We start from the raw sequence: 21,049 nt of genomic DNA on the forward strand, positions 1-21,049 counted from the left end.
TTTATTGCGCGCCGCGCAAATAAGGGGGAGAAGTCGCTTTGTTTAACCCTTAATTGCCGAGGTGGACTCCGCGAACCAATCGTTCCCCCTCTTTCGCAGAGGGAAAATTATCATATTTCCTTCGCGATCGAGCGTTCCGGCAAACTCCTCCGCTGAACAAATTTATGGCGCTCGTTACACCGACGCCTGATGCTTATTTTATCATATTTTTAGAAGCGAGTACGGTTTCAATTATTCCCGGTGACTGTTAAATAAAAAATTCATTTCTCGTTTCTTCGCCGCCGCGCGCCCGCGATCAACCGAATTCACGATTCATCGCGGCTCGAGTTTCTATTTCTCGATATTTAATGATGTCGGCCGTCCGCTGATGCGACCGCCCCGGTCTTCAATTTTCCGCGTTCGCAAACATTTTCCCGATACAAAAGCGTCGTCCGCGTTCGGTTGACCAAGGGACCAACGGAGCCCGCGCAAAACCATTGAAGTGTCCTTTATGGTAATGGCAGTCGAAGTTTCATTGGCTTCAGACATTTAACGGGCTGGCAAATCGAGATTCGCCAATTAACGTTACTAGCGGCGACGCGAAAAATATATATTTACAACGAACCGGTCTCGCTTCCAATCGTGTTTCGCGGACGGCATACTATTAACATTTCATTTTGTAAAAGGTTCGTAGTCGTTCGAGCCCCGACGAGAAGTTCGATCGTCAAACATTTGATCGAAACTTATTCGAGACTTATCTGATACAGCCGTGTTTGAAATATCGGTAGAGGGGGACACGTTTCCCGGAAGTTTGCGATTTCATTTCGGGTTTTCCTCGATACGCGATTCCAGCCGCAACCGTGATGCCACCGCCGACCATTTGTCGAAAGCTTAATATCTGTTATTCCTTTCGCAAATCTGCGAAAGTAGCACGGAAATCCACGTGATCCATCTAGATTAAACCCGGCTACCATCCGTAAAAATAACTTCGGGGCCACCCTCCCCATTCAAAACGTATCACCCGTACAACGCGGCTAATGGCGGCGATACTTGCGGCAATTATCGCGATTTATTATTTAGCAGTTACTTTCCTAATTCCGGCGACAGTGACGGATGGGTTACAGTGGGAAGTTTAATGAACTCGCCGGGCCGGGATCGCATTTTTTTTCCAGCTTGAACCAATAAACAGATTCTCCCGGTATTGTTCTCGCCGAAAACGCGAGAATTTCCCGGCGATAGAAGTTACGAAATCGTTGCTGCGCCGATAACAAAGCAGACAATAACCGCGCTTTATGCTGTTCCCGTAATGATACATGACCAATTAATAGAAACAACGCTATGACGCTTAATTAAATCCTGCTATTTATGCAACGAAAACGATGATCGTTGCTCGAATTAAATGAGATACGTCCATTGCTCGCGGCGGGGGAAAAAAAAGAGAGGCTACTAATTAACGTGAAACGGCTCGAAGTGTAACGAAGTGTTGATCGCGGAGGTTTCGGAACGCGCGTACGTTCCGCGAACGAATGTATGAATTTCATGTCGCGATCACGAAATTTCCATTCATTTGCCGAGCTGCAACGCGCGAAAACTCGGACACGCGGTCCGTATTGTCGCTGTCATTAAAACTGTCGATTCGCAGTAACGAATTTGATATTCAGCATATGTTGCACGCGCGCGATAGCGCGCGCCTGTATAGATGAAAACGTCGCGTTTCGCCGTCGGCGAATTTCGCGCGAGTTTTTCTAGACGGAACCGCGCGAATCGAGCCGAAGAAATTCTCGTGTAAATCCGCCGTTACGCGTTCGGGAATTGTCTATGTCGCGGGGATCATGCGCGACGGATCGCGTTACGCGACGTAAAAATATCCCGGGCACGCAGCGAACCAATATCCACGATTGAATTTCCGCTTAATGGCGACGCAAATATTTAATGTTTAATCGCAGCAGCACGAAAAACTTTGTGTACATTTGGTCCGCGTTAATTCGAGCGACTTCGATTATAGGTCGATTATGGGGTGTTTACGTTATCTGCAAAAGTAATATTGACCGATATCGCTACGGTTTGATCGTCCTTTAAAAGCGAAATTAATTAACGACGCGTTTCGGGTAGAATAAAAACGAGCCTGGATATATGGGCACCGGTGTAAACATTTATCTATGATAATTATTACAGCGAATTCCTTTTAGTCGAATATTCTATATGGAAAAATAAATTGGTCGTCGTACGTTATTTTATTTATTTATCTGAATTATTCTTCGCTTGAGTAATTAGAACAATTTTTTTACTCGAATAATTCGAAAATATAATATGAAAGAAATAAATCATTATTCTATGAACAAACACATTATACTCTATCAATTTTATCAATTATTTTCTGCATGACTATGCGAATCAATTTTTATTCGAGTGAAATTTTATTCGGATATATTTTTATCTAGATAAATTTTTATTCGATTGAACATTTATTGTAATGGGGCCACCGCTTAATTAATTGGGACAATTCCGGTATAAAATACGCGATTTCTAAATTATATTCGATCGGATATTAAATGAACTTTATAAGAGTTTACAGGTGATTTGGTATATTTTCGTCGCTTTCTCAGTTGTTCGCATCCATGTTCAGTAAATTACGGAACGTATTGTACAGTGTACAGTAAATTGCAATGATAATCTTCATGTTAAATTAACAAGGGCACAGTGGAATATATAAACACGCCGGAAGATAGCCAAACAGAATGTAGTACAACGTTTAACGTGATTGGAGAAGCTGAATTTCGCGGAAGGAAGTCTGAACTACTCCACAAAATGAAATGACTACGTTGCTCAAATACTTCATGACTCCACTACAGAAAGTAAACGGTTGTTCCTTCAGACCAAAGATAAGCAGAATACTTTGCTCATTCAATTAACGTTCCGAATCGTTATTATAATTAATCATGTCTGTATTATTCATTGTTACAAAAGCACATAATATTCGTTGTTACGAAAGCATTCGCATATAAATATTAAAACGATATAAAATCTACAATCAAAAGTATTCTAATCAATTTTAAAGGCGTCACGTTTTACGAGACAGAATAACATTAAGAAAACAAGCAACGTCCGATCCGGCGACACGAAGTTGCAGAGGTAGAGAATCGATAATCTCGCAACGACAGTTCAGCGTTCGTTGAATTTTCGCGCGGGCAGTTAATTATTTCCAGAGCGCCTTGGAAAAGATAAAGACTTTTTGGCCGACCCAGTATTCGGATAAGAGAGGTCCCGGCGACCGTTCTGTCAAAGGTGGCAGTAAATAAACCGAGCGCGGCGGCGGCGCTCGCCGGTTAGCCCGCAAAAATCGCCGCTGAATCATCGTGCTCCGTGTCCCGGATAAATGAAAAGTTTCGCGGTGATTTAGCTTCCTGTTCTTTATTTCCGGTGCGTCGCCGCGGCAGGCTGATTACGTTCTCGTTTACCCGGGGGGGAGGGGGGAACGTACCGACCTTAGATTTTTTATTGGATAGCGGCAAATATTACCGTGGACAATGCGAGGCCAAAGTAACGCGTATTTAAGCGAGCACCAGCGCGCCAGGGTGGGTGTGCCTCAAGCTACTTACCCATGCCATTACTGTCCTTTCACCCCCTCGCTCTCGCCGGCATTCGCGCTATCCTAGCCGTGTCCGGCCCGCATCGCAACGGCCGGGTCTCTCGCACCCTCCGTCGACCGTTTCAAACGCAGACGTTTTCCGGGCTCGTCGCGGGGCCACCTCTACAACTTTAATGACTCGTGATTGTCATGACTTCTGCTGGGCGCGCTCGCGTCGCTCTTTTCGCCCGGTAACGTGCGGTTCGCCGAGGGAAAACGATCCCCGCTTACTTATTAATCCAACGGCGGAACTTCAAGCCGTCGAATCTCCGCCGAACCGATGCCGCTTTATCCGACGCTGCACGACGCCCGCGCGCGAGCGCGATTCCTCAGCTCTTCTGTCAATGCAGAGATTTGCTATTTCGTTCGGTACCGCGCGACTTGCTGAATTGTTTCAATAAAGGATTACTTATCCTCCGGCGGGATTACGTGGATTGTCAATGAAGGATTTCTTGTTTCCTCGAATTCGGCTTAATGTCGCTGCACGGTTTCACGTTTCAAGGAGATGAATGCGTGGCATCGATGGCGAACTTCTTCTTCCGCGGAGGGATTGAATTTAATTTCAATAGGACGATTTTTACTGTCGATAAAGAATTCCTTTTTTTTTGGTTAAATATGTTGTTTCAAAGATTCCTGGTTTGGAGATGCAAATACAACGTCGTTTAGGTGTTTCTTACCTGGAAGAGTTAAATACGAAATCTTTGAAGAATTTCTTGTTTTAGGCTGTTATTACGATGTCAGTTCGCGAAATTCTTGTTTTGGAGGAGTCAAGTGAAATGTCATTTTAGAGTTTCTTGTCTTCGTGGGGCGAGGAAAACATCATTTAAGAATTTCTTGCCTTCGAGAGTTGGGTGCAACATTGTTTAAGAATTTCTTGTCTTCGAGAGTTGGGTGCAACATTATTTGTGTTTCTTGTTTGTACGAGTTAGAAACAGCTGGAACGATTATGGCAGCAAGTAATTTCTTATTTTGAGGGAACAGATTAGACCTTACTATTTTATATAATTTAGTGAAGTATGTAAAGAAATTAACCACTAGGTTAATAGAGAATTGTTTTACTAATATTAAGAATTTCTTGTTTGAGTGATTTCGAAACGATAGGGTTAATCTTTTCAATAAGGAACTTCGTACTTTGAAGGATCCCATATAATTTTAATAAAATATTTCTCATCTCAAATTGTTAGATATAATATCAATGTTGGATTTCTTGTTCGACAGTGTCAAATGCTATGTCTATGTCATTTTAACTATAAATCTGAAATAATTTTTCTGGCTCATATCTCCACCCTATGTAACAGAGTGCACTTTTATACATACCTTGTGATTTATATCAACAAATCCACTAATTAACAATCTTCTAAATCAAAACTTTATTGGTATAAAAATGATATTTGGATTGTAGAACAATTTTAGTGGTGCCTTAAACTGAGCACTCGAGCGTGAAGCGTTAATATCATGCTAAAATTAATTTAATATATTAACATAGTATAGTATGCTAGAACGGTAATCATGAATTGTTTGCATTAAAAAGTTAAATACAACTGAAAAAATTATTTGAATAAGAAGATCTCCGATTAAAGGTCTTTTTGAAATATAAACGATGAATTCTACGTTTTAAGAAATCACGCGCAGCAATTACAAGGGTTCCACGTCCGCGGGAATTTCGATGGTGGACCTCCGGATTATAATAAAGTTTCATTTATCTTCCGCCGAAATTGCGAGATACGTGTCTCCGCGAGCACCGTTCCGCGAATATTCCTCGCATGAACTACATTTTTGGAAGCCGGTCCGGCGCGAAACTTCTGTGAAAAAGTTTCGGAAGAGTTCCCCGATATACTTTTATCGTTATTAACTGTACGGTGTGGCCCGTTCGCGCGGCTATTATCCGGCGCGGGATCTTGAAATTTCAACTTCCAGACACGTAAATAATAAAGTTTCCTAATAATTCACGAAAGCCGGCTAAGTAATTTTTATCGGCGGCTCGGTAAACAATGGTTATAAGTTGCCTAATGAAAGGATGAAATAAAAACAGCGACGGCGCGGACCCCGGGCCCCCGGTAACTTTCGAATCGAACGCGGCGGCGGCGGCGGCGGCTCGGCGGCGGCGAGAGAGTTTTATTTCGGAAAATCTATTCAATGACTAGCGTGGTAATGCCCGGCAACGCGGTTGAACGTCGTTAAACTTTTTCATCTGCTTTTGAAACTCGAAGCCGGTGAAAGTTTTTCTACCATTTTCAACGGTCGATAGAACTACTACATAAATGCATTCCACACTCTCGCTGTTACTTCCCGTCTCTGTCCGACCCTCTGTTTCCATCCCGTTCCACCTCCCTGCCCCTAACCCTACCACCCCTGCCCCTCCCGTACGTTTCTCCGGGAAAAAGTTTCCCTTTAACCGAGAAAATACTTTTCCGACTCGCCTCGGATCATTACACTTATAAATTTCACTCTCTTCCGGCCTCCGAGCAATCTCGAACTGTTAATTGCGAAATCTCTTTGGCCGCGGCCGCGGCCGCGCCGCTCCGCTCCGTTCATTATTAGACCGCGGACGTTTACGCGAATTCATAGTTTTATCGGGCAATTTGCAAAAAGGGAGAATCGAACGAGAAAATTGTCCGACCGCGCCGCCGATGACCGTGCACTCGCGTTTCTGAGCGAGCGAGCACGCCGCACACCGCTCGGCATTGTTCGAACGATTTTGAATATTCAGCCGTCCCGCGCCTCGCGCCCTCGAGTGCGGATAATGTCCTCCCGGCTCTTCGTTGAACGTCTGCCCTAATTCTTACCTCAACTATCGCGTGGAACATCGTATTGGTTTGTAGAAATTTAAGTAATTCGATCTCGTGCGATATCAATGTTTCATGAGATTCTTGAGACAAATGTTCTATTTTAGAAATGATTTTAATTTTTACTCTCTTGGTATTTGGTTTAAGACCTGGGCAACATTTTTTGAAAATAATACTAATTAATTTAATGTAACAGACAGAAAAGGAATAATAGAAAAGAACAGACAATTACACTTCCTGAAACAATTTACGACAGGCTTGGAGCGTTGCATTTAAATTAACAACGAATTAATAAATTTGAAACGAAGCAAAAATAGAACAATATATTTTGGAAATTCTGTGATTGAAAACGTGATTAAGATTAAAAATACAATTAATATTTGGCTCGTGGAAATACTTCGAAGTTTTATTATTTACACAGATTTGCTTTCATTTTATTGTTTCCAGTCTATTGTTTTTGTACGCGCTCTTTTTAGGAAGCATAACTCGTGCCCCGCTATCCGAAGTGTCGCATAAGCGTTTAATAAAAGTAAAGCTCGGCCACTGAGATTTATACGCGCGCAATTAAAGCCATTGTGCAACAAGAAGTGTGTTAATTATCCCGATAAAAAGTGATGTATGCTAACAATAATATGAGACATTCACGCTTACGTTTCAAATTGCTGGGTCGGTTGTAAAATCACTGTTCGAGTAATTATGAGCCGAGCTATATTTCACATTCCACACGACTGGTCAATTTAAAGGTAGCAACAATTTTCTGTTTCGTGCCGGAGAAAAAAATTCAAATGACTTCATTACGAGCGTTGGACAATTAATATCGTTGTTAACTGTCGCTCGACCGTCTGATATTATAATACGACTCTTCAATTATAGTTCTGCACAGTCGAATGAAGAAAACTGACCATTTTTTTTCTTGCAAATCTTCTAGGAAATGATTATGTTGTGTGTTACTGTTTTAATAAATTATTTTTATATTCGATATTATCTTTGCTAGTCGGATGGCAAAAATGCGTACATAGATCTATAAACAAAAGGACCAAAGCTACGAATGCACCGAGAATATTAAATCACAAATTGTATAAAAATAGAAAATGTACAAAAAAATATATAACAAACGGTCCAACGATCGGATCACAGTTCTGATTATTCGAACGCGGATAAATAATATTTGTTTGGAAAAAGTTCAAAAAAATGTCAAATATCCGATTGAAGAAATACCGTAACGATTGGACATAGTTTCGAAAGGGAATCGGCGAGGAGACAATTTTCGGAATTCTGAAAATTCGAAAAACAGCGATCGCCGCATACCGCGATCAAATACGAGATCGAAGTTATGTTTGATCGCGGATGAACACGTGATCCAGATCGTCGGCGCTCTAGAATCCCGGCTGTTTTAATTTCGCAATAACCAAAGCAGATTATGAGCTAATTATCTTGGATTAGTTTCATAATTCCATATAATATGCCGAAATCGCCGGCACTTCCTGCACCGGCGTAATAACGAGTGCATGGCGTGATCCACTCCAATAATGGCGGCTCCCCGGCTCCCTTTTCTTTCGCTTTGCCGACGGCGCGGGAGCGTGTAACCTAAAGTTGCGCCCCCCCCCCCCCCCTCCTCCTCCTCCTCCCGTCCCGCCGTCGACGTCGCGCGTTTCAGAACGAAAACACGAATGCGAGGTGTCCAAAGAGCCAGACAACGATAATTGAAAGCCACATTTAATGAAAACTAAGCGTCGTTGCTCTGAATTAATTAGCATACTTGCGCCCGGGATTAATATCAAGACAGGAATCAAGATTAATGTCACGCGCAACTGTGGAACTTGCCGCGAAAAGATTCGTTCGCGAAATCCAGCGACTCCCGAAAAGTTCGTTCGTTACGCGTTTCGCTAACAATTTTCTCGGCCGAGTTCTGAACGTTGTTATTAGATCGCGGTTATTCTACTTTGTTTCGAAAAACGAAAGGAACGGTGGAAAGATTAAAGGAATTTTAAGATATGAAAATTATTAATATTGTTAAAAATTGGTACATGATCTTTGATTCGGAAAATTTTTATTTTGCACGAAGATGCAATTCTTCTTTTATTTAAAGATTTAGCGGCGCATCAAATACGTTGGTTAAGCAATTTCTTGTGATAGTAGCGCGATAATTAATTTGCAACAATAATTATTTATAGAAATGCGAGGAGGAAAATCGAAACAATTAAAAATTGAAGAGAATTGATGATTTAACCCTTTGTTATCGTATATCTAATCTCAGCCACCAAAACTATTTATTTTCTTTAATTCCACATAAAATTAAAACATTATTTCTTTACAAATATCTAAGCTTTGAAAAAGAATTAATAATTAATAATAATATTACATATTAGTGTCCGACCGATGAAAATTAATTCCACTCAGAATAACACCTGTGTATAAACTTAATACGATCGCAAAGGGTTAACATAACTAATGAACAGTTTCTCACCATAATTGTTAACATGTACAATAATAATACAAAGTGCTTTAACAGAGTCATAAGAGCGATAAGGGAGTCATAAGTAGAATCACACGTCGACAAAATCGGTAAGATTTGCCGATCCAATGGACAGAAAATCCAATAATTCCTTTGATGGTTCTGAATTCGTGCAGGAGACCTTAATGCCTGTTTTTATGGTCGATCGAGTGCAAAATGGAGCATACAGTTTGAACGAGTCAAAATGGCGTGATATTGACAAATGCTTTTCGAAACGCTCTTACGTGCAGTTAAACGCGTACCATCGACCCCTAATCAATCTGTATACAACATTTTATACGATATTGATATTCCCGTTCCTATATTTACCAGTTTCGTATTTATTAAACCATTTGTTGCCAAAATTCCGTCGGCATGATTATAAAACGAAAATATAAAATGCGTAACAAGATTTTCGAATTTAATTGGGGGGGAAACTTGAAACATGGTTATTTAATGGTTTCCCACAGAAACATCGTTATTATTTCACTAATTGAACGAAATGTATTTGAACTACAACGCTTGTAATAACTAATTAACGAAAACAGCATCTACGGTCGAAATATTTCGCGGAGGAACACACCAATAATTATATCGAGGATTGAAAAGCAACGAAATGCAATAAATGCATCACCTTGGCACTCGTTCGTAATCATCGTACTCCGTATTTATCGTTTCAAAGTAGTTAGATTGTATAAAGTCTTCGTCGCGGAAAAAGATTAAATTAAATTCTTAATCCACGCATGCATTGCGATAAAAACGGCGGATCTTGTTACGACGAAGAAGCGGGCGTTAGACACTTTTCAAGCCGGGCAGGGATTAGTGTTTCAACATCTTAAAAGATTAATGAAGATGGAAACACGTTGGAATTTAAGCGCCCCCGATTTCGTATGGAAACCCCTATGCCAGACAGACAAATATCACTATTATTATACCCGACGCGTTTCCGCGCGAGTCCCGGTTCCCCCTGGTCTCGCGTTACATAAAGTCGGCCGACGCAACATTTTCCTGCCTTTTCGGCCACTTCGCCGTTGCAACGCTGTCGCTTTAAAGTAGTAATTATTTTAGAATAAATTATATAAATGCCGGCGCCGCTTTCGTCGAAACAAAAGCAACCGCGGCACTTCGCAAGCTAACCCACCCTCCCCGGTGTTTCTCATTTTTTTGCAGGCGCAGCGTACACGCAGACGGTCTCAGAAAGCCCGTACAAAGTGCACATGAAACTTGCAATCCGGTCGGTAGCGAAGGCGGATTACGGGGTATACAAATGCATATCAAAAAACACACTCGGCGAGGCGGACGGCAGCATCAGTCTCTATGGTAAACACCCTCGTCTCTTCTACTATTAATATATAGTTCATAGGCGTCGTGGATGGCTGGCTGGATCGTGCCGGAACCTGTCCGAAGCTCGTAACGTCTTGCGAGATGAAAAACTCTCACGCTCGACGACGCTTTCTAATGTTCGTTCCAAGAGGAATTCAATTAGACGGGCGGCAGACAGGTAATGGTATCGCGGGCTAGACTTCCGTGGAACCATACATGTAATCCGTTTAAATGTTCGACTCCCGTCGAATTGCCTACGACTTTTACGAGTGGAATTTCTTCGCTGCAGCGAAACCAAAAGATTGGACGTTGTCGAGAATTCTGTAGTAAGCTTGGCAATTGAAGGTAATACAATTTCTTGCTGGCCATTGGTGGCAGTGGATATAGGTCAAAATTTTCGAGCGAACTGTAACGTATTCGTAAATTGTAGACATTTAACCCTTTGCGGTCGCTTTTCTACTCTTAGACGCTAAAACTATTTATTTATTTCAATTTGAAATAAAATTAGGAAAAAATTATTGCGTTAAATGTATCTGAGCTTTAAAGAAGAATTAATAAATTTTGCGTTAAATATATCTAAGCTTTGAAAAAGAATTAATAAATATTGCGTTAAATATATCTAAGCTTTGAAACAGAATTAATTTCATATTTCCTTCTCAATTTTCATGTTACGTATTACTGTTCCTGCAACGAAAATTAATTCAAACCTAGACTTAACACCACTGCAAAGGGTTAAGAATATTTGAGACCGTGGAGAGCGGAATAAAGGAAAAATGGAAAAATCCGGTTCGACGGAATTTCGGCACAATACGATTCGGCGAAACGTTTGAAAACTTTTCCGACGCGTTGTCGGAATCGAGTCGCGCAGATAAGTCGCACGGATATGTTATACCGTGAAGGAGTTAATAGAGAGCGTGTGCGAGGGACAAGCAACGCGGAAACTCAAACAAGGCATATGATTGCGGGCGATCAAAGTGATCATTGGAATCGACAGCGTTCTTTCGATAAAGGGGGACGAAAATTGAACTGCATCGCAGCGTGCTTTTAATAAAAGAGATGACGCAGGACCACCTGGTGCCCGGCCGCGTATGCTGCAGTTACACTAAAATACACGTCACAGGACTGAGATTAAACAAGACACACGCACGGCCTCCCTATTGTTTTCGGTTTTTTTCCTGCTAATATCGCCGTAGAATACCGTACGAAATTGAAACGCGCGCGCGTGCAATAAATTTCCCCGTGAAACAATGTTTATTTCGATGCCATTAAAACGGAACAATTCGCAGCAATAGAAAATGTCAATAAACTAGTTATTAAAACGTACATTGTTGTTTCGCGAATAGAACGGTGAAATCGCGTCTCCGAAATTATTCGCCTCGCAACAATGATAAAAACGGTGAAATTTCGTTACTTGTAAATATATGTTGAACAATTAAGGAAGAAACGTTTCACTCGTTATTGCGATAGAACTTTGATGATACATTTGATGGACATTTTACAATGAGCTTCCTTCGGAATCATTCGATCGAAACGAGAACGAAATTGTTGCGAATTGAGACGAATTTTGACGTTTTACGGAGGCGTTGAACGATCGCCGATGAAAAAAAATGTAACGCGAACCGAGGGCTCCGGCGAATGTGTTTCGATCTAAACACCGCCTACCGGGGAGCTTCTAAATGGTTTGGCAATCATTCGGAGCCAGATATCAAAAAGTAATTTATCGTTTCGATAAAGTGAGCCCTTTTTATCCCTCCTGAAAATCGTATTTCCTGAAGAGCGGTGTGAGCCGTGAATCACCGATAACCGGGGGCCGGCTGTCCCTCTGTTTCTCCGGCAAAAAGAAGCCGCGCGGCTATCTATCGGCCCGTAATTGTTGGCTTCGCGTTTCTGCACGCGCAGATTGAACGCGCCGGGGCTTTGCGCTTTAATAAGTTACCAGCCCGACGGATTACCGGGCGTTGCTACTTAAACAGTCGTTCGGCTCTGACCCCCGCGATTTAAGGCGCATTTTGCACACTTTGACCCGTTGCCGTACTATTTCGTTCGTAGTTACAAGGACGAACACTTTTTCTACTTTAACCCTTTGACTACTGTCGGCGCCTATTGGCGTCCGAAACATGTTGGCTTCCTGGTACTGTAGGCGCCAATAGGCGTCAAGATCACATTTCGTCCCCATTTATTATTAAATTTGATTAATTATATATTGTGCAATATTTATGTTATACATTGTAAAAAAAGCTTAAAATTAAGTAATATTGGTTTAATGTAATAGAATTCAATATTTTGAATATTTCAATATACTTCCTCAGAAATGCATGTCTAACGAAAAAACTACGGCCGTAGCCAAAGGGTTAAAGATGGAAAAAAAAAATATTTATTGCGTTTGTCCACATTTATATAAATCGTTGAATACCGGCGACAAGAGGACGGAACTTTATTCCGGCTTAAATGAACGGAATAACATTAATGCAAGATATTAATAGAAATCTCTATGACGAGCCAGACTCGCCAAAATACGGCAAAGGGTTAAACTGCGCCCTTTAAATCGGCCGAAATCAGCGGCGGGTCAATTGCACTAGAAACAGGGTTTCACTAATTGGTTAACAACGTTTTTAATAAAAGTCTGTTTTAATGCACAAGTTGCATACATGGCGCACCAGGTTTTCCAGCTCTGCGACAAAAATAAAGCAACTGCATCGTGACCGCCTTATAAAATATAAAAAAATGTAAAAGTTACGGGTGCCGAATTTTAAGAAAAATTGCGTGTATAAATTTCACGGAAACAATAGCTTTCAATATCGTTTTTGAATTTTAGAAGGATATTTAGCGTGCAGAATGGTTAAACTTTCATTAATTAAATTGCTTTGATTTTGTTGCAATTATTAAGGACGATTTTCAGCACTCGACGAGTCCACGGTGTTTCACAGAGTTAATTGTATTTTTAACATTCGTACGACTCATCTTTCAACGTTATACGACTGCACGCGATTTTCTTTTTACCACTTAATTAGTTATTATTTATTTATTACCGTTGACCGTTGTTCCGCGCGCCACGCGAGAACCATTTTGTTTATCGCGCGGTAGAAACGCGCGATAAATTTCAATTTTGTCGCCTTCCCTTTGATATAAATTTGTCGTTTTTTTTTACTTTGAGTAGCTGTGAATTTACTGTGCCGCGGCTGTAACTTATAAACAAAAATAAATTGGACGTGACGCGTACGCGTACGCCTAGCGCTAAAATATCAGAGCCGATCTTGATTTATGCAACCCGTGGCTAGGTGTTTGCGTCGGTGGAAAAAAACATGTAAAATAAATTGTCACGGGGAAGCAGGCTCGTAAAAGTCCGGCTTTCGTGTGTTTTCTGTTTTTTTTTGTTTTGTTTTGTTCCGTTTTGTTTTTTACGAATTTCAAAGACTGCGAAAATACGAACGTTGATATGATTTTTTTAAAGACGAATTTCCTCTCTCAATGGATATTATTCTCGGTATGAGTTTTACGATGATTTTGCGCGACTATGAATCTAATGCAACGCGGACTGCAGTTACGTTGCTTTGATTTAATGATAATTGTATCTAATTATGGAACTGAACTCGTTAAAGTAAGAATTTTTATTTAAAAAAAGCTTCGACTATTGCTAAGACAGAAAATGTTTTTTGTGATGCGAGCGACACGTAATTTGATCTGAAATTATATATTCGCAGAGATTCCGACGCCAACAACGCAAATGAGGACGACGTCGACCACTCCGCTGCCCACCATACAAGAAGGTAAACATTTATGCAACAATTTCAGTAAAATAAATTTTGCGTGAATCTCTTTCATCGTTTCTCTTTCGTGCAACAATTACAGTGAAATCAATTTTGCGCGTATCTTTTTTAACGTTTCAATTTTCTATAACCAACAAATGCATAGTATAACCTCACTTTTCGTACAAGACAAACTTCGTTACATCTCAAAGGTGTTTTAATTCAATACATTTGAACAACTTCGGAACAAGAGAATTTTCTATTTTCAAAGCGACTGTAAACAATTCTCTAATAATCTAATTAATTTAATAATCTAATTAATAAAAAACTAATTAATTTTTAGTTGAAAACATTCAAAATTCACGGCAGAGGCCATTGCCCAGTGCCGAACCGAATCCTTTCCAAATAACAGTTTCATCGCTGCCCAACGCCGTGAGAAACGATGGTAAGTAATTATAAATTCTATCATAAATAATATCAGAAAACAAAATAAGGCGAAATTACTGTTAATTTTTGTTAATTAAGCAATGTTTTTTGCATGGGAGAATTTTGTGTATGGTAAAGTGGATACTATGCTGTACATAATTACCGCTGTCTTTAGATAGTGTCTAATGTACTAAAATATTTAACAATATTTATTTTATTATCATTGTTATTATTTTTAAATGTTTAAAATATTTATCGCGTGCTCTTTACATTTTAATGCCAGAATGTACTATATATTCCATATTCTAATATATATTCCCAGTATAATTCAATTTATTTCACTTATTTTAAATTAATTCTATTATAACTTAATTATACAATTTGTTACAATTTAATTAATTTAAAGCTTCATCTTTTGGATGATCAGAGTTGTTAGAACTATCGAACCGAGTAGAACGGTACAGTATAAACGCGTATATAGGTCAAAATTCGAATCGGGCAGTATCGCAGATCGCCGGCGCAAGACGCCCCTAATCTGCCCTAATTGCACGGCGTTGTAAGATCGACGATCGTGGAAAATTGTGCGTGCAGATTGGTCGATATGTTTCCTGGAGATGGAAAGTAATGATTCCTCTAGGATGAATCGAACGCGCGGGGGTGGATACGAGCTAATTAACAGATCGGTACCGAGAACCGGGTCCTACCGATCGCCGAGGGTGTCTCGCAGGGGGGCGCGCGCGATTTATGACAGCATTGTTCCCGGAGTCAAGAGGTGCCCCGAAACCGTTGCACGTATTAATTGCTTCTCTCTCGCAGTTTCGCTCGTCGAACAATATGCCAGTTTCGCCGAATCTACATACGTGTCGACCGCACGAAGAATACCGGCTGTCCCTTGGGACGTAACGAGATTACTATTACAGGGACACGCGATAGACAGACAGATTTACGCCGATCCGAATTTTTCCCGATAAATCAGCGAGAGCTGAGTGCATCGCACCAAAAAAAAAAATTCATAACCAATACTGAACTTTCATGTGTCACAAATATAATAGTTTATACTATTGTTTATTATTATTATTTATTATCGTATATTTGTATCACCATTTTGTATATTATTTATATAATATTTTATCGTGATTTTAATGAATTATTTTATAAAATTACTGTAAATAATTTTTAATATTGCTGTGATAACACGGTAGAAATAATACTATAAAAATACAGTAATAAAATTACTGTAAATAATAACGCGACATGAACATCGATATTTTGAACTAAATATCTGTATTAAATTTTTCCAAGTGTTATTAATTTGTTTAAGTCGACTCGACTCGAGTTATTTTAAAATATGCAGTTATCGTGATCAGGTGTACGTTTATTGCATAAAAGCTTCGTTCTGCGATCAACATTGGAACTTCCGACGAACAAATTGTGTTCCTCCTGCGTGTTCGGCTCGCTTCCGGCCCGAGGAGATCCGCGATATCGTCGGAAACAGCGCCAGTTTTCGTTTCATCTTTGACATTGTCTATTTCGGTAACAGATGCGCCGTTGTCAAAACAAGGCTGAATATTCAAGCGCTCGCTTCGGCGCTTACATGCCGCGGAACTCGCCAAACAAAAATCGAATTAAACGTACTACCACGTTGATACTGCGCCACCGATTCTCCCATTGTTCTACGCATCTGCGGATCGTGCCGTCGCTGTTTTTTATTTATTAACAATCCGAAAAGTTTAACAAAGCGCGCATCCAGATATAAAATAAAACGAGATTCTTTCTCGTCCCTATCTGCCTAATTAAAACGGCTCGAAACGTTGCTTGCAGTTATTATCGTTGGCTTTGTAGTCGCTGACTATACCATCGATATATCAGCGAAATATTTGCAGACAGTTTAGTAGCGAAAAATTTGTTGTTGCCGCAATTAGAAGGTTTTCTGATATCATTTTAAAAACCGTAATCAAGTAAATCAGTTTTTATATTTTTGAACGATTTTAATGACAAATTTTTACCTCTTGCAGAATTCTTTTTGAACTTTTAATTTACTTTCTTTAATGAAAATATGAAACTCGGAGTTTTTTCTATTGTTTTATAATCATCTTATTTTATTATAATATCTATATCGATACAGGCAATATTATATTACCACATAATTTGCTGTAATTTCAGTTTTAAATTTTTAATTTTCTATTTAACCACTTGACATACTTCGACGTGCCTGGCTCCTGATGAAAATTTAACAATAACTTGTTAAATATTAGAGCTATTTTTAAATTATCAAAATTCTCCTGTCATCGCCATTTAAAAATTCAAGCGAACTAATAAATACGAGTTTCCTTCTTCTCCAAAGAAACGATCACGCTTCAAATTATTATTATTATTATTTTTTATCGACAGACTAGTAAAGCCCTTTTGAATTACACGGAGTTAATGTACATAGTTCAGATTAACCTTATAAATAGTATATAAAAAAAAATAACAAGAATGATATTAAAATATAAAATTGAAACATAAAGAAATGACGAACTATAATTCATCGACAAACAACAATATATATTTCTTCTAAACGCGGAAACGTACTCGACAAATTATTTGTTTAAACCCCGCGCGTCCACGAACAAAAGAAACGAAACCGCGTGGGCACGTCGCGAACGGCGAAACCGTAAAGTGTCATTCATATCGTCGAACTCCAACAGGTTACGATCGAAAAAGTTCGGAATCGTTGGAACTCCGATGAAAATGTTGCGCCAAGCGGTTGCAAATGTACAAGCAATAATTCTTTGGCTTCGCACCGCCGCGATATCACCGGATACACTGTTCGCGAATTTTTCTCGTTACATCGATTCCGTTCGGGACTTTTCGGCGATCGCGCGCGCGCGAGATCGTCGACGGCGGGGGGACAGGTGTTCCACGCGGTCGAAAAAAAAGGGCGCTCCGTCTTCGATGGACGATCGTTGTCGCGCGGCATAATGAGACGTCGTGGCACGACGCGAGACGGCGGATTCAATTATAGGGTTTCATCAGAAAGTTTGAAAACGGACAAAAAGTGGAAACGGTGGGCGTATTTTAACGTAAATACGTTATCCCCGCTTAGAAATTCTGGGGGAACTTCCCTTTAAATCATCGCCCCGGCGTAATGCGAGAACTTACGCACGGGCCGGGGATGAGAAACTTTTTGAAGGGAAAGTTTAAGAGAAGGCGTGAAATTTACCCGCAAACTTTCAGCAACGTGGCACAACGCCGTAGATCTTCGCCGGGGCGACAAACGCCGCGCTCTCAACGGGATTTTGATGAAATCCCATGCGGTTTATGAACTACTACATCCTCCGAGCCCATGGAAGTAATCCGGTACCTCCGTTTCTGAGAACTTACGCCCGGTAGAGTGTAGTCCTCCCCACCCCTCTTTCCTCGTATCCGCACTCTTTTCCGATTCCCCCCCACCGCCCGAGTCGTCGCGAGACACCTGAAATCGGCCGCGGACGCGGAAACAGTCCGACCGGTATCCGCACTCTCTTCCGATTCCCCCCCACCACTCGATTCGTCGCGAGACACCTGAAATCGGCCGCGGACGCGGAAACAGTCCGACCGAGTTCAGCCGACGAAAACTGGCGCGCGTTCCGCCATGTTTACCGGCCGCGCGCGATAAACACGGTCAGCTTCTTTCATAGGCCAGCCGAGAGAGAGAGAGAGAGAGAGAAGGGTGCTTTAGGGAACGCGGTAAACGTCCGGGTAGACGGGAAACGCATAAAGCAGATTAACCGACGGAAAAGCACCGGTCTAAGAACTTAAATTGGCCGTAAAGAAGGAGCCTAAAGCAGGATAAGTAATGCCATTGAAATTTCTATCAAAGTTTCCGCGTTTCCGCCGGCAATTTTTCGCACTCGAATACAAGCCGCCCAATTTTAGTTTTTTTTTTCTTTTTTTTTACCTGTAATTGCGAATTATTTTCCCCGTTGATTGCCCGCGTTACAGGGGTTTTTACGAATATTCGAAAATCATTTTTTAGAACGCCGCGTTTGCATCGATCGCTTTTTGTTGTGCAGTGGATTTCGGAAAATTCATCCGTTGGCGAAGGACTTTGTTTAGTATAAAAATATTAGAGATTAGTAGAAGTTAGTAAAAAGTATTGTATCAAAATCGCCTCCATAAGTATTAATATAGCAGCTGATTTAATAATTATTTAGATTTATTTAGTATAAATTGTAATTTCTCATACAGTTTAGGTAATGTTTTAATTCTCTTTTACTTGTTAAAGTTTAATAAAAATAACTCAATTAAATCAATGATAAATAAATCAATTGAAGAAATTACAACAGTTTCCTATCGATTTCTCTCTATTTAATTTTCTTTCTGCACTTGTCCTAACACGGAGGGGAGTGCACGGATATATTTTTCACAAAAATATACATCATCGATAAATGAATAAATAACGTCGGCACGCTCGGTCTAAGAAAGTAAACCGTCGTGCGTCGCATCGAGGTTCGTTCATTCGCGAAAACAGTACGAAATCGTTCGACGTTTCTCTGTAAACAATTCGTCGCGGTAACGGCGCCGTAAAAAGATTCCCCCCCACCCCTGCGGGTAAATATAAAATTTGTTTGTCGGATTCGTTTTTTACCGGCTGCCAAGTTTCTTGCGCCCATCAATCCGGTAGCGGTTCGTTGGTAATTTTTGTTCGCCTATTTGCTCGTTTGTTTGCGGGAAAACGTCCCGGTAAACCACGTCGGAAGGTATTCCATGAAATTTGGCACGTGCATAAAGAAGTTGACGAATAAAATGCCCCCGGGGGAACGTTGCATTACGAAACTTCGCGGAAGTGGTGGTCGGTACGCGGAGCATATCATTGAAAAATCTCGGTTACTGGTTTACGGGTGAAACACGTATGTATATTCGCCGCGTCCGTGTATCGTGTATTTATATATGTAGACATGTGTACGGGCGGGGCGCTCGCACGGCCGAATGGGAATCGTTGGAAATTTAATCTAGAAACAATATCGGTGCCGCGTCTAAGCAATTTTCAGAGGATGAGCGGCTAATGAGATACGGGTGCAGCATACATTAATAATTAGTGAACCGCGCCTCGGTTAATAGTATTAATCCCGGTTAATGAACCACTGAAACCAATGAGTCTATTGCCAATATAACTAAAATAATGGCGATAAAACGTTTCCGCAGTTTCGCCCGCGGAGAGCTGGATCACCTTCCACCATCGAAACACCGTAAACGAGAGGGTCTATGAAATTGAATAATTCTATTCGTTTGAACTTCTCCAAATTCTTGTAAAAAAATCGTGCAACGACTTCGAAAATAATTCTTCCAAAGACTTGAAATCTCTTCTGTAACGCGTTTTTGCTATAGTAATGTCTTTTTTCTTATTGGATCCTGTGTAGCCCTATACAAAATTATTAACGACGCATCTAAACGCTTAATACAATTAAGAAATATAACTAAGCTGAGAAACAATAAGTACAAAAATAAATAGAACAAATTACACTGATATAAAATGTATAAATAAATAATATGGATAACAATAGACAAATTGCGAATTAGAGATAAATACAGTGCTGCTTTCGAAGCTCAGAAATAATAAAAATAATCATTATCATAACTAAAAAGAAAAGTATCATGAAATAGAGTTGCTCCTCCCTCTCGCAGCTTCGCGAACTCAAACGATTTTACAAAGTTTAACAAAATTTCTTTTCCCCACATTCGTTACAATATAACCTTTTAAAGGAAAGCCTTGGATTTGACAACGATTCCTCGAAAAATTGATCTACGATATTCTGTCACGGTTCTATTGCGCTTTAACCGAAAAATATGCCGCGAACGTCGATAAAATGGCGGAGATATCGCGCTCGCAAACTTCCGTGGACAAATTGTGGCCCGAGCCGCGCGCGACGGATCGAAAACCGGTGGCGGACGACCGCCGACGTTATCAGCGACGGCGGCCCCTGATTAAAAGCTGTCCCGAATTTTTCCCGTTAATTAGGCCAGTGATCGGCGTGTATTCGATGTGTATCAATCACTATTTTTTTCTGTCTCAGACGTCCGTATCCACGGGAGGGCGAGCAGCAGCGGCGGCGGTTACAACGACGTGGAAAACAATGTAACGACAAAGGGACGGAAAAGTATCGACAGCCAAGTACGGCCACGAAGAATCGACAACACGGCGCAATCGATGTCATCCAGGGGCGCTACCACGAATTTCCACGCGCAATCTAGAGCGGCCCTCTGCATAATCCTGCTATCCGCGCTGTCGTAGTCGCGTCAACCGAACGGAAAGAATGGTTTATTCGAGGAAAATCCTTCGGGGATCAAGATTCGTCCTGTTCATCGTCATTTATCTCATCCGCGAAAGGGATCAATTAATGGATGCGCGTCGATAGAATAAATTCATCGACGGCCGTCGCCGTCGCAGCCGCTTTCACCGAAATCAACGACACACCAGCGCACATGAAAACACAGACACAAGAGTACATAAAAACACAGACACTAGCGTACATAAAAACACAGACACAAGAGTACATAACACACGGACACAAGAGTACATAAAAACACAGACACAAGAGTACATAAACGCGACGATTTCTCCTTGTAAACGTTGCAACAATGCACCGATCGTTCCGCGTCGAATGCGATTATATCTAAGGCACAGCTTCCCAAATTTTTAGCT

At 40.8% G+C, this 21,049-nt stretch overlaps 1 protein-coding gene across 1 annotated transcript in view; it reads left to right on the forward strand.

Annotated features, from left to right (window-relative positions):
• LOC144475888 (opioid-binding protein/cell adhesion molecule homolog) overlaps nucleotides 1-20,823 on the forward strand; it is a 186,355-nt gene extending 165,532 nt beyond the window's left edge. Inside the window, exons 7-10 of the mRNA XM_078192287.1 lie at nucleotides 10,058-10,207; nucleotides 13,912-13,977; nucleotides 14,300-14,401; nucleotides 20,421-20,823. Coding sequence (XP_078048413.1) covers nucleotides 10,058-10,207; nucleotides 13,912-13,977; nucleotides 14,300-14,401; nucleotides 20,421-20,638 — 536 coding nt within the window. The 3' untranslated portion in view covers nucleotides 20,639-20,823. The remainder of the gene's footprint in view (nucleotides 1-10,057; nucleotides 10,208-13,911; nucleotides 13,978-14,299; nucleotides 14,402-20,420) is intronic.
• Nucleotides 20,824-21,049: the final 226 nt, after the last annotated feature.

This window comes from Augochlora pura, chromosome 10, assembly GCF_028453695.1.
Source record: "Augochlora pura isolate Apur16 chromosome 10, APUR_v2.2.1, whole genome shotgun sequence".
Taxonomy (NCBI): Eukaryota; Metazoa; Arthropoda; class Insecta; order Hymenoptera; family Halictidae; genus Augochlora; species Augochlora pura.